At 49.2% G+C, this 14864-nt stretch overlaps 1 protein-coding gene across 1 annotated transcript in view; it reads right to left on the minus strand.

Annotated features, from left to right (window-relative positions):
• Nucleotides 1-14864, minus strand: part of LOC144153300 (uncharacterized) — a 61216-nt gene that overhangs the window by 30225 nt on the left and 16127 nt on the right. The window contains exons 8-9 of the mRNA XM_077684951.1: nt 11126-11396; nt 8780-9023 (exon numbers count right to left, since the gene is read on the minus strand). Coding sequence (XP_077541077.1) covers nt 8780-9023; nt 11126-11396 — 515 coding nt within the window. The remainder of the gene's footprint in view (nt 1-8779; nt 9024-11125; nt 11397-14864) is intronic.

Below are 14864 nucleotides of genomic sequence, written 5' to 3' on the forward strand. Positions count from 1 at the left end.
GCGTGTTGTGCCAAATGTTGCGCTACGTTAATAAAATGAGCGTTGCGACTGTGCAGGTAGTCATGTGCGGACCTCACCTTTGCGTCAATATAAAGCGTTGCACATGAATGTGCCGTACCGGATGGCTTTCGTCAACCTCCTAAAAATAGTTCCACCGCAAAACAAACAAGAAAGTGTGATTGTGATTATGGAAATCTATAAGACTAATCTGTTTGTTTGCGGCACAGGGTACCATCATATGATTAATGGCGTGTGAAGACTGGACCGGAAATCACAAAATTTCGCCAATTACTCTTAGGCCAGAAAAACGAACTTCTGCTCAATTGATTCCTTTAGCAACGTATGAGCTATCTTCTCGATTTAGTTGGAGCACTCCTTAATGATTCAAAAAATACAGCGTGACTTGGACAACGACGGTAAAGAAGGACGACGGGTCAAGCGCTCATGGTTTACTAGAATTAACGTGCACACAAAATCATCTGACCTGCTATGAAAATAAATAATTGCATTCGAGCAGCATCTCTTGGCGCTCTCTCTTGTTCATTCCTTTGTTTGAAGTATAGTTGTCCATCCCTGGGAAGTATGGCAACTGAACAACCCGGTGGCAGATTAACCGTTTGTCCGCTCACATTTAGTTCCTAAAGGGTGTAATGATTGGGGCAAAGTCAAGTAGTCCCCCAGAAGACCAACTTTTATTCCTTTTTTGCCTATGCATGCATGCAGTCTTTTTAGGCCGACTATGCGGAAATAACATTTTCAGGGGGTTGAAATCTTGAGTCCAATTGGCCATTGAGCCTACTCGTGCTCACCATGCCAGAGGACGGATCAGGCTCCAACTTCAACGCACAATGACTCAGCTAACCAAATTCATCCACCGCACCAAGCACAAACGGGCAGGAGTGAAGGAACCAGACATCATCCGACTTAAGCTTTTCTCATAAGGCACATTATGTACGGCACACCTTACCTGTCTCTCAAGCCAGCCGAACGGCGAACATTCTGTACTTGTGACATGACGCCATAATATCGATCACTGCAGGTGAACAGGATATGCCTTTTCGTACGCTGTGAATGATCTCGTGGCACCTTGTCACAAGCACAGACACTTACGCACAGAATAGTAATAGAAGTAAAACGAGAACAAAGCAACAAACGTGAACAAAGAATTGTAAGCCTTATTTCGGAAAGTAGGGTAACCTGGCACAGAAGACGACAGCTTATCTGAAACCAGGTAACCGGTATCGACAACAATGAACCGCAGGAGTACAGTATTATGATTTGTACTAGCTGCTATGTAATTATTTGTGGCCATCCTAAGCTATCGACAAAAGAGGTTTTTTGATCCTCTGCTACCTCATTCGGCTCCTTCCCACCGTGAATTGTCATCGCTCATTTCATTTTGCATATCCCAGGTGGCACCACCGATCCAAGATCAGCTTGCCCGTCCATAATGGTCGCCATTTTGCCATAGTCAAAGATCGATATTATGTATTTGCAGAATAAACAGGTATCTACTGTTGTTGTTCCCAGTGCCAAACAAAATAGACCACAAAATGCGACCTCCGTGTGAAGTTTGAGCGCGAACAAAGCAGCGATACGCTCAGGAAACTTTTATTTCCTGAGCGTATTTTCATTTCATACGCTCAGGAAGTGTTCCATTTATCGATGTAACACATGTCCTGGTGCTGAGTCTATGCTGCTGAGGGCATCGTCAAATTTCTACTGCTGCGGACAGATGAGGAAAGGGAATTGATGAAAAGAAGACGGTTTTTGAAAAGTGAATACTATGATAATTCCAAGGCTTGAAGTTAGTATTTGGGCTTGCTCTTGTGACAGCGCGAAGCACAATAACGTCGTTTTTATAAGTGGGCACGAAATTTAGACGAAATATCAGAAGGGAAGATATTGAAGTAGGATGTTTTAGGCGACTGTCGTAGCACCCTCCTTTTTTTGGATGGACGAACATGTGACTGTTTGCTTAGCGCTCGTGTGCCTGCCATGGCATGAAGGTCGGGAAAATTATTTTTTTCACTGATACTAGTGCATTCCAACAAAACGACGAGAAAAACCCTGATGGTTTGCCCGAATGATAAAACAGGTCCAAATGAAAAAAACTGGAGTCATATTTCGGCACCCTCAGCAACGTACTCGCGACCAAGCTTGCTTTCGTCAATAGCGTTGCAGGCGCACTCAAATTTTATGACGTAAATCAGAGGTGCCAGGCATACATTTCACTTCAAATTATTGTGTAAAAGGTATTGCATGTGAAAATGCAGAAGGTCCCACAACTATATTGCGGTAGAGGGCATTCAAGGTAACTTCAGAGTGCTCCAGACATTCATTTAATAGTAAGAGCCTCAATGTCTAACGAGACGAAATATCCTCTGAGACGGAAAGTCCAATCGAACCTGAATGACCAGCGAGACGGAATATCCACTATTGGACCTTTCGTCTCGTTGGACCTTTAGATGCTGAATCCACTGAAACAAAGTTAACGTAATGACTTGCATAGTTTCAGTGTTGGAATACTGAGTTCTCAACCAATTTTACAAATGAATTGTGAAACTGCCACACTTCTACTGCACTATTGTTAGTCACAACAGTTACCAAAGCCTGAAAGGAACTTTACATTTTTTTGTGTGTGTCAGCAGCAGCTGAAAATGCCTTGCTGTAAACAAACTTTGTACCAAACATTATGCTTGCATTATGGCGCATACAGTTGGGATGTTTCGTTGCCGCTGCTGTACATCACAACTTCACATTAATCAGGCAGAGTTAGAATGACAGCAAGCATACCCCACATTTTTTTTATTGCGATAGTATGCCCATTGGCATAAATACTATGTCACAGGTATGTAAAACAAAATATATAATATAAAATCAGCAAATGTACAAAAAGGCCATTAACTGCGAAAGTAAAATTAGAATTCAATAAGTACACTTGAAACAAAAGAAAAAAAACAATATTTTTATGCACAAAAGTGCAATAAAAGCAATATCTTGCAGGTAGGCAGTTTATTGTTTATGTGACTGACTTCTTGTTTCTACCTGTAATTCTGCCTTAACAGTGTGAAGCATTCATTATGTCTGTCTAAGGTGTAGCTTATAAGCCACTTAACTGCTCTTAGCAATGCTACAGATCTGTGAGACAGGATAGTTAAGCAGACACCAATTTATTTGAGAGCAGGCCTCAGGTACGTGTCGGTGTACAAACATTCAAATTCAAATAACATACTGAAAGACAAACTAATATATACACAGGTAAACAATCCAATGTGGAGAAATATGGAAATCAAAGAACAAAAGAGCACTCGCACTTTGTTGTACAGATACCAGGACACTGCACCTCTGTGCAATTAAAACTCATGGGCTTTGCACAAAGCCTCCACAAAAATTGTTACAGGCGTTAACGATTGCGCGCCGCAATCGCAAACGCCTCGTTACACGACAGTTAACGTGTTCGCTAACGCAATGGGCGCGCTAAAGTGTTGCTTTCCGCTGTACTAAAACTCTCTACTGTCTGTACAGTGACGACTGCCTCATCGTCGACTCATGGAACCTTTTCTCGTTGTCCGAAAGGTAGCCACGAACAACGGCTGCGATCCGAGAAGTCAGTGACCGCTTTCCACTCGCACTTTTGACATAGTGGGCCTTGAGCACCCTGTTTTGGGCTTCAATGCCGTTATTTTGTCGTTAGAACAACGTAAAATTCAAGCCTGTGAAACATTACCCACAGCTCCTTCACACTTAGCCACACCGCTTCAAAGTAGCTGCGAAATTTCTGGTTGTTTCAGTACTCTGAGCTAGAAGCAAGAACAGGTAAGGTAAGGTTAATAACTACTACATGTGGGCGTCAGCTTCCCGGCGCGCAAGGCCAGCCGCGCACTCGGAACGATCGACCGCCAGGCACGAACGCGACGCCCGAAACCACGAAACGACGGAAACAAGGGGAAAATAGCTCTCCCTCACTCTCGCTCGCTTATTTACCTGACAGAAACGTTTGCAGATCGACGCTGCACTTGTTTTAAATAACCGCCGTTGACACCAAACGCGGATAGCACCGAACCGACAAACGCCGACGCCAACGTGGAGAAAACGCGCACGGCACGATTTGTTTTGGGTTAAACAAGAAAGTGACGAAACGATCTTTGTCACGTGACGTTTGGTCTTGACGTCACGACCTTTGTGATCACGTGACAGGAGCGCGAGGGGGTGTCATAGAAATCGTGTGTGAAATGAGGCTCACCCAAGTGTAGCATGGGCGCGTTAAACTCGCGAAGTTTTGAACGTGGTACATTGCACGGTGTCTCGGCTGGAAAGTACGGACAATTTTGCCGCGACACATATGCGAACAAAAGAATATTTGGTTTGACATACAAGTGAACGTAATATTCAGTTCATTGCGCATCATTGAGTATGCGAGCGCGATACACAATCATATATTGTGCGCGAAAGCTGCAAATTGATTGATTGATTGTAGGGTTTAACGCGCCGACGCAGCGCAGGCGATGAGGCGCGCCGTAGTGGAGGGCTCCGGATTAATTTTGACCACCTGGGGATCTTTAACGTGCGCCGAAATCTCGTACACACGGGCGTTTTTGCTTTTCGCCTCCATCAGAAAAGCGGCCGCCGCGGCCGGGAATCGAACCCGCGACCTTGTGCTCAGCAGCGCAACGTTTTAGCCACTGAGCGAAAGCTGCAAATGGTAAGACATCTCGAATTCGGTCACATGACACACGGGCAATTAGGCGAAGAAACAATTACGGGAGGGTCAGTAGAATTTACCAAACCCTGAATTAAAACACGATGTGGTTAAAATACGTCCAAGTTGAGAAGGCTATGACCAGTCAGCAGCAGAGAGGAGCTTCTACACTGGCGCCAATCTAAACTTACCGCTGATTTTTATCGCTTCGTGTGTTTCGTAAGAATGGAACGTACTTGACGTTCTTGTTTAAGATACATATATAGCACACGTGAGTTAACGGCATATTTAAAAAGAACTACGTATTTGAGGTTCACAAAGCTTTTCGACCACGGCCTCCGGAAATTTAAGCGCCGCGGCTGCTAAAGAGTTGTCATCTTCATCATAGGGCCGCATTACCGGCTGTGGTAATCGTACACATGAGAAAAAATCTCATGTGCACGACAACGAGGCAATTATGGTAGTTACGTTAATCAGGCAATTGGGTTACGTACTGTAACCCGGGGCAGTTAAAATCAGTCCATAGCCAACCACTGTACCGTTCCACCTTCGAGAGGTGTCGCTTCAGTGCATAAAGCCCCGATTCGTATCTTCGAGTAAGCAGAGAACTCACTCTAGTCAAATGCTAATAGTGTGCACGCAAGGCCTTCGTGCGCCCTGCGGATGTGTATCTTATCCCTCAAAAATGTTATCACGCTGTAACGACACTGTCCCTCTAACTTCGATACATGCAAGTGGCATAACGCGTTGTCACTGATCAACCCTGCCAAAATGAATGCAACTTTTTTTTTTTACTTTTCAAAGCCTTCCCGTGCAAAACTTCGACTTCATGTATGTCACCGGTCGGTTCCTGTGTTCAAATGCACAGTAGCAGGTAACATCGGCGGCTCGTTCCTCTCTGGCATAGTGGCACTTCACCGTCAAGCTTTATGGTCGCATATAGCAAGCGGCACGTGCGAGCTGAGAGAGGGGGGCGGAATAACAAAATAACTGCCCGTAATGTCACCACACCAGAGTGAAAACCGCGAGATCAGATAAGACAGCGTCCTAAAAAGGAATCCGGCAAGAGGTATGTCACAGGCGCTTATCATTCGAGAGTTAGCTAGGGAAAGAACATTGTGACATAGCAACAACTGCTGGCAGCGTAAACAAGTCGTTGCGAGAAATGATAGTCCACTTCAAGGAAACTGAAGACAAAAATTTAAGTCTGAAGTCAGGAAACAGCTCTCGCACAACAGATTGCATGCTCCAATAAAAACAAGTCGTTCGTAATAAGCCCCGAATAGCACACCTTATAACACACACTTGAAATAGGAACATCGAAGTCAAACGTGTCCCGGCTGTTCCTGAAGAGTTGTCAAAACAATACTACGATCGGCAGTTACCAATGCGCGCGTTCGAGATCTCGAGACCCGTTGCCGCTTGTCTACGAAGGACAGTTTAAGTGAAAACGTTGTCGTCAAGTTTTTGTTACCGTTTTGTGAGGGTTGAAATACAACAAAGCGCTTTTTTACCGCTGATTCAGGACAAGAAGCTGTCCTTACAATCTATGAAAGTGAGAGTCTTTGCCGGGGGCAAAATAAACATAACTGTTAAACAGGACGCCACATGCTGCGACTCCCCCCCCCCCCCCAAAAAAAAAAAAATTAAGAAAAAGTGCAGTTGTGTTGTACAAAAATGGCAAAATGTTTTCAACGACTACTAAGTCCACTAATACTTGTTAGATACGCTTTCACGCTGTCTTCGATTTGCTAGACTAACTTCTTTTCCGACGTTCGATCGCAGAACATATAAGATAATTCACCGTTTTTCGAAAGAGTAACTCCTTTATTTACAAACTAGAAAAGCTCGTCTGTTTCATTTGGTGACCTAAATATTCAGTCTACTAGAAATAACGCATAATTAAAGTTTATTTATACGTAACCCTTCCCTTTGAAGCCATTATGTTATTGGTGGAATAGTAACGCAATGAACTGTTAAAAAGACGTAGTACATACGGAGTATTTTGACCATAAATGTCAAAAGGGGCGGAGTCGGAATCCTTACCAAACTTTTTTTTTTTCAATTTTTCAGTCCCCTGCTTTTGAAAATCAACCCTAGAATAAGAGCTGTGTAAATTAGAAAGAAACACTAACGTTTTCGGTGTAACATTTTGCCACACAAAAAGAAAAGAATCTCATTCATTTCGTTGATTTTAAAGCAACATTTTTTAATCGCATAACAGTGTAGCCCTAAGTATACCATAGTGTCGACCTTAAACACCGGCGAGTCGAAGCAGACCTCAGGAGAATTCTAGAAGAAAACTCCGCATCAGTGCAATTCACCTGCACGACACGTGTTCATCCTAGAACCGATGCCTTATACCCTTCTATTACCGATATTAGAAAGGAAGTATTCCGATTTCCTTACGCTTTCCAAACTGTTCATAATCCCGTGAGTATCCATCTTGTTATCAATTTGGTTCTAGGTACCCTAAAGCTTAATAAACATTTCGAGAAACGCGCATTTCCTGTAAACGGTATTATTCACCCTCCTGCAGGCCGGTGTTACTAGGCGGTGGGGAACAGACCAGAAAAACTGTGGAGAAAAAAAAATTACACTTAGAAGGGTTCAACGAAGAGCTAAGGGGAGTTGATTAGACAAAGGTTTTCCAAGCCTTGCAACCAGAATGAACTTAAAACGGTTTATTAAAAATTGGCCGCCATCCCGCCCTGCCCAAGCGGATGTCCAGCAAAGCCACAACAAATGGTGACGGAGGAGGGTATTGTTGCGACCGGGCGGGGGCACCCGATCCGAGCTCCGTGGCCTCCGACATACGAGTGGTAGCGTGTATGATGCGAGCGGCCAGCCGCTGTTGCAGCCGTGAAGAAGTCCAGAAGCCGTAGGCTAACGTAACTGTTTACTTCATAGCGAGAGGTGAGCCGAAGCCAAAGAACAATGCCCCGACGGGCGAGGTTACAATACAGGACTCGAACAGAGCGACAACATCGATTCGCTGCTCTAACAGGAGTGGTTACCAACGCTTGGGCAGCTCTATATATACCCAAAAGCGACAACGGTCAAAACGCCAACAGGCTGGAACGCGCACAAACGTCCCAGACACACGCAACGCTCTTTCCAGTGTTCGTTAGTCGTCGGTAGCCTCCGCGCACGTTGAGTTCGAGAGAGGGGAGAGAGGAGGACTTCGTTGCGATCGACGGGGCCTCTGTGTCCTTGAAGAGCGTGGAGACGAGCCACGCAGGCAGCCGCCGAAGTTCAGCCGCCGCAGGCAGCCCCCGAATGCGCAGAGAGCGAAGCGTCTAAAGCCCGTTCTACATGGGGCGAATTTCGCCTGCGAATTCGCAGCTGCGGCGCCGCTCGTGAACCAAAACGATCTATTCTCGTTGCTGTGGTGAATTTCCAAATGTTTGGAAGAGTCGAACTTCTCTTGTGAACGCCGCTTACCATTTGGCAATATGTCGCACCAGTGAAAATAGGAAAATAAATCGTTTTGCCGCACGGGCGGCGCCGCAACTGCGAATTCGCAAGCGAAATTCGCCCCATGTAGAACGGGCTTGACGCGGCTTTGTCGCAACTTGCCACCGACATGATTGCGCCTGTTTTCGAAGGCGCACGAGTGGCTTCGCCGCACAGCCGAGGAGTGATGCGGGGAAGTACTGCGGCGCTGGCCCATTCGTAACAGTATGAAATGTTTTTCGTCGTCTCGGCGGGATTGTCGCTTGCGCTCGGCTAGTGTCACTAGATTTTGCCTACCATTCAAAGATAACCTGCAAACAATTTTTACCAGGAAAACATGTTGGGGGGGGGGGGGGGTCTTAATTATTGTTCACAGGCGCCTTATCATGAGGTTTCGATGCTTGTTTTGTGGTTTGTTTTAAACGAACACTGAGCTCTATGCTGTATGCCTGATTAACCTGACGCATGCGCTCGCGGCGTCTTAGGCCTTTGCGCCTTGGAGTTTTTGCCCGCGGAGATCGTTTTAGCCCCCAAAGATGAAACCATGGGGGTTACCTAGCTAGGCTGTAAAAATCTTCCACGGACATACGTTTCCCGTGTAAGCGAACGGGGCCTGCATACCTTCGGCGCGTCGCAGTGCCTCTAGCCTGGCGAAAGGCTGACCACTGCACTGCCCCTCGTAGTCGTCGAGGTCGACGTCGTAAGCGACCACGCAGGCTCGCGGGAAGTTTGCGAGCGCGTGGTTGATCTTGGTCGTGAGCAGCGGTTCGCCCTCGTGGCTCTCGGCTCGGCCCCGGCCCAGCCGCATCAGGGACAGGGCGTCCAGGTTCGGCAGGTCGGGCCGCCACTCGGCGCCCTTGCACACCTACCAAGGGAAAACAGGAGAAGGAGGAATGCGCTCCATTTCCACGACCGGTCCCGCTCGCTCACTCGCTTAATAGATGATTCCCTTATTCGCCCACCCGCATGTCTCGAAGCGACTCTGAATCTTCTGATGAACACTTTCCCTCTTTCCTTCGCGTCCGTGAGGCAGCCCTGGTCAACAGCAGGCTATATTTAGTTTTAAGGCCCTGATCTGGATACTTCATTGTCAACGCCACGGAAACACACGATTTAGTTGGCTAATTGGAATTTTGGCTTACAATGCTTCATTTCTCAGTGACTAAAGCATCGTTTGCTCCTGGACAAGCGCTGAGGGCACTATAAAACACTAAATCTTTCGAATAAAACAAACTTGTATTTTGTCTGCATGGCCTCTTTAAATGCTTGCGTGCAGTTAACAGAGCAATAACTACGCATTTAATGCTGGCCCCTACTGTGTAACTTTTGCGTTGAGTACGTCACTGTAGCGGGAATTTCGAAGCGTTTAATATTTCCTTCCTTTTGTTTTCTAGGTTTAAAAAAATGTATTTTGTGGCTGGAATGGTGCTAAGTGAGTTACCGAAGGCTAGGTATCTCAAATTTAACAGTGCTGGGTTTTGTCTTGCGGCCTGCTGCGGGAGCGACGTGCAGATATACTCGGTGACAACTTAAGAACGGCACCGGAAGTTGCCGCTGTGCCTTATCACCGTAGCCGGATGTTTCTCCGCGCGGCGCAAGTAGGGCGTTACTGGGAATATTTTGAACATGGTGTTAGCCGCTCCCGTGATTTTTTGGACTTAATATGCTTTTAAACGACTCCAGTGACGACAAACAAACTGCGTGAGACAAGGCAGACGATATCACGCATTCATAGCAAACCCCTTTCAAAACACGCGCGCACTGACGTCACGGGTCCGGCGCTTTGGCGGAGTGATATACTACATGCGGTGGTGCCGTTCTCGAGTTGTACCCGGGTATAGTGGACCAGTGAATGACTCCGCGGGGGTGACATCTTGTTTTGGGGCAGCATGCCAGCTTTCTGGAATGCGCGCCCTTAAACGCTTCTTATTAGCGGCGAGATGTTGCAGTGGCGCCTCCTCTCCCTGACGTCGGCTTAGGGATTCGCTCCGCTGTCGTCTGCTAAGCTCGCACGGCTGCTACACTCGCGCCGCTGTGGTCCGCTTGTGAGAGGCAGCAGTGCCTCTCGAATATAGCGCCTCGAATTTCCGAATATAGTTTGTATACGTGAACTAAAAGAGTATTTCACAGGAAGAATATACTGGTCTAGGCGAGGAATATTACCACCGCTGGGGCTCAAATCTAGGCCGTTCGCATCAAAACAAAGCGCTACTGTGGCCGAATAGCGGAGTTGTTTCAGCGGTAAGTAAAAACAATAGAGAGTTTTAACAGTCTGGCTGTTCCGTCCTGTACGTAGTTACCGGGCTGACCGGGACGCGACTGCGGCTGCGCGAGTGGAAGGGCGGGGAGGAAGGGAGAGGAGGGGCCCCCCGCCGTCGCGAATGCGCGGACATGGCGAAGGCCGGCCCGCAGAACTAATCCCCCTACCCCGACGAAGGCACAAGTGCCCAGACGGGTCCCAGTCAACACGGTAACTACGCACACGACGGAACAGACGGACTGCTAAAACACTCTAATAGAAGGGGTGTTCCAAGTGATGCATTGTTGATTGAGCAGCACAACACCATAGCCACTGGTCTTCCGCGGCGGGCCGAGCGCTCCAAGTGAACCAAGAGATGACGCTGGGTGCGCACGGAAGTACCGTGGTTGTACTATCTTGATCACACTAAGGGTGAACACGGGAGCGCGGGTCATTCCGTGCGCGGGAGCCACCTGTCGGCGTTTCGGGTAACTTCGCACGCATGCGCAGTTCGTTCGCAACGAGGCTATGTGAAGCGCGTGCTACGATACCCGCAACGCCGACAGGCGGCTCCCGCGCACGGAATGACACGCGCTCCCGTGTTCACCCTTAGTGTGATCAAGATAGTACCTATCCGGCAACCGAATGTAACCACCTTGGCGTAGAGGATTTGCACGAGTGAGTCCGTATGATCACGTAGAGTACTGAGAACGTAGCAGGCTCCCTACCTGCATGTAGGAAGCGACGTCACTGGTGGTACAGGTGCCGGGGGTGCGGTCTGCGCCTCGGTAGATGACGGCGCCCAGGCCGATGGAGAAGCAGGTGGTGACGTACTGCCGCTGCTCCGTCATCAGGCTGGCCATCCAGCTGAGCGCCTGGCCGATGGGCACGGTGGGCGAAGGAGCCAGTCCGGAGGAGTAGAAGACCGACGTGTACGCGGTGTGGCACGCGTTGTAGCCCTTGTGATAGTGCGTTTCCAGGACCAAGTAGTCCACGTGCCTGCATGAAGGACGTCCCTTATGATCGAGATGAGCTCTCTCCTGTGCCGTGTGGTGATAAGCGCGTTGTTTGGTCGCGTTGTTGATAACTTGATACAAACCCACCGCGGTGTCTCAGTGGCTAAAGCGTTGTGCTGCTGAGCCCAAGGACGAGGGTTCGACTTCGGCTGCTTTTCCGATGGAGGCGAAACGAGAAAACACCCGTGGGATTCCAAATCCCTTTAGAGATCCTACAGGAAACCGACACATCCAGTGAGGCCGGTGGCACGCATACCGCACGGGGGTAAATTGGGTGAGCTGTACAGGGTAGGATGAATGTGACGAAGTACCGCTCTGCCGGCGAGAGTCCGGGTCTGGAAAAGTTGCTAAGCAAGGTCTCGCGCGTGGGTGAGACGGTAATAAGTGGCGTAATCATAAAACGTTATCATTCTATCAGCGACGTCATGAGCTGCCTCGTTTACCCCAAGGTTGGAGGGCGCCGATGTCCAGGTAAACTCCACCGAAGAGGTTTGGGCACCTTGTGAGATGATGGTGCAAGCGGCGATATGTGCCCCCCAACGAAATTTTGAGCCGCGGTTTTAATTCAGCGATTATGATGGTGCAGGCTGGCCTGTTGGCGACTGCCGCCTCGTCGTCTGCTCCCCGGAGAAGGAATGGGGTAGGGGGGGGGGGGCGTGCGTGCGAACCGGGAGGTACCTGATGGGCGGGTCGTCGGAATTATTGACCTCAACGTCGCGTCGCGCAACACCCAAGCCTAGCGCCAAAGCCGCCGCCAATCTCGATCAAGGTCACAAGCGTTTATTTCAGCCTAGGCAGCTTTTGTAGACACGTATGCGCGCCTTGTCGAGATAGCAAAAGTAAAGGGGCTGCGTACAAACGGAGTCAGCCGAGTTTAATCCAGGATGAACCGAGTCTATTATTCACTCTAGGTGTATAGACATAGCTAAGTACAGTGGCAATCGACAGGACACACCAGATAAAGGTAACGGCAGCACGCGCGCGTTCCTGTTATTCGGACTGAAAGCCGCGTTAATAATGTGCGCTTCCAATCTTGTTCGGAAAGAATGGCTCAGGGATAACGCTTCTAAACCTAGTTATCACCAGAGAAAGCAAAGGCTATGCACAGAGTGTTTCGTGAAACTTAGTGCACAGGTTAATTAGATTCATCCTTTCATTACGCCTAAGGGGATTTACAGACAGTCCGGCTGGCCCGTCATCGATGGCAAGACTGAGGAACAAAGCACCGGGAAAGCTTTGCCGCTGCTTTGTCGGCAAAGCAGCGCGTTCCTGCGCTCCCACTCGTCGTCCCTTTAAACTGTAAGCGCCGCGGTTTCGTATATTAGTCGTTAAACACTCACCTAGTCGCACAGTTTGCTTGCTCAGAACCACACGCACCCACGGCCCAATCGCTCCTAGGTGATAAGGCACAGGCGACGCAGTCATTTCACCATCCCCTAGTCACGTGGTACCTCATCACTAAAGCCCCGAGCAAGCGAGGCGATAAGAGAGGAGCAGCTTGCGCGCGGGTGGCTGAAGGTCATTGGAAGGGTTGAATGATTTTAAATGCAGAGCATTTCTTTAACTCACGATGTCACCCGTTTTTGGCGTCCGTAGTTGTCCGCATCGCTCGCCTCGACATGCCCGGCTCAGACGTTTCGCTATCGGTGCGATCAACATTCGATAGCGCGCCCAGGCACGTTTCAAGGACACTCTCTCCCCTCTCTCGGACTCAACGTGCGCCGAGGCTGCCAATTTTACTGCTGACGAGCGCTCTCTCGTCAGCAGTTGCCACAAGTGCAACAACATTAACGTAACGCAAACTACTTAACGTCGTGCGCCCCCGGAAATGCTCTGCATTTCATCCTGCCCCTCGCGAGGGGGATGTTTCACTGCATCGCCATGTGAACAGTTTGCCACGCTTTAGTTTCAGTTCCGTATCTCCCCGCCGCGGCCGTGGAGAGAAGGCGGCCGGCCGCGACTCTCGCCACCGCGGCGCTGCGGTTGCGAGTTGCGCTAGGAAAGCGAGTGTCGTCTGCTAGCGGGGAGCGGAACGCGTTCCGCTCGGCATCTCCGGTCTTCGCCCCTTCTGGCTGCGCACTGCAAAAGAAATATTTTTTAGATCTGTCGCAGTGCAGTTCTGAATAATAGTGATTGTACAGTACGGGGTTGGGGTACATCCCCGTCTGTAGTAATCTCCACGCAACTGATTGTTTTTTATCTAATGTTTTGTGCGCCGCTGGGTATTTTAGCCACCACAATCGGCAATGATCGATAATTTCTCTATAAGTGACCATGCGTTCACTGCTGGTTCTGGACGAGGGCTGCTCCGTGGTGCTTCTCGGGCTAGCTCGGCCGGTTAGTCCTGGAGCTTGGTTGTGAGCGTCCTCGTTGCCGGGTAGGGCTGTGTGAGCTGCTGCCCATATTAGTTTTCATAATTTTATCATAATTTTCAGCACTTCAGAGGACATGCGTCCTCTCGAGAAGTTTCTAATTGCCGTCTTGGAGTCACTGATTATATATCTTGCTTTTGTTGATGCTAGCGCCAAGGCAATGGCAGCTTCTTCCCCAGTTTCAGGTGGGCTTGCGCGGACTGAGCCTGAGGTTATCAGAGGGCCGTGCTGGTCAACTGCCGTTATTGGAATGGCAGTGCGGTGCGAGTGTTCAGCAGCATCGACGTATATCGCCTCCCTGATTTTTTTTAAGTGTCTTAAGCGAGCCTGAATCGTCCGCCGCCGTCGTCCGCATAGCAACAGCTGCGGGTGCGCGCGCTCCTCGTCTTCCCTAGCAACGGGGGGAGATGGGCGCGCGCTACTCTCCTCCTCCTCTCTCCGCTCAGTGACTGCGGGTGTTGGGCACCTCCTCTCCACTTCGGGCGGGAGAACTCTCGCGTAGCGGGCGCTCCGCATTCCGACGCGTGAGGGCGCTCGTGTAGCCCTCGCCGTAACGGCGGGCGCTACTCTCCTTCTCCTCTCTCCGCTCAGTGACTGCGGGTGTTGGGCGCCTCCTCTCCACTTCGGGCGGGAGAGCTCTCGCTCGCGTACCGGGCGCTCCGCATTCCGACGCGTGAGGGCGCTCGTGTAGCGGCCGCGTGGCGCGGGAGGGTATTAGTCGAGCGCGCGCCGTCGTCGAGAGCGGTCGCTGGTCCTGCATCTCGATAACGATGATGGCGGACCGGGCAACGGTACCAGCAATAACGAGTGAAATATCTTTCTTTGTAGTTGTGTGCGTGTGTGTGATCTCTCGACTACTCATTAAGATCACGATATCCACCGTAATCGCGCAATCAACAACCGTGCATTCGCACTTACACACTCTCCCCCTCGGGGAAGTGCGAGGGAATTTTTTTCTTTCAAATGTGTTTTTAAATGTAAAATGCTTTCAGAACGTAATCAACGAACGTGTAAAATATTTAGATTAAGTAGCCACAAAGTACTCCAGCAAACTATTTAAAGAAATAACGCAGTACTGC

Source organism: Haemaphysalis longicornis, unplaced genomic scaffold (genome assembly GCF_048455015.1).
Source record: "Haemaphysalis longicornis isolate Haplotype H1 unplaced genomic scaffold, Haemaphysalis longicornis Haplotype H1 scaffold_9, whole genome shotgun sequence".
In the NCBI taxonomy this organism is placed as follows: Eukaryota; Metazoa; Arthropoda; class Arachnida; order Ixodida; family Ixodidae; genus Haemaphysalis; species Haemaphysalis longicornis.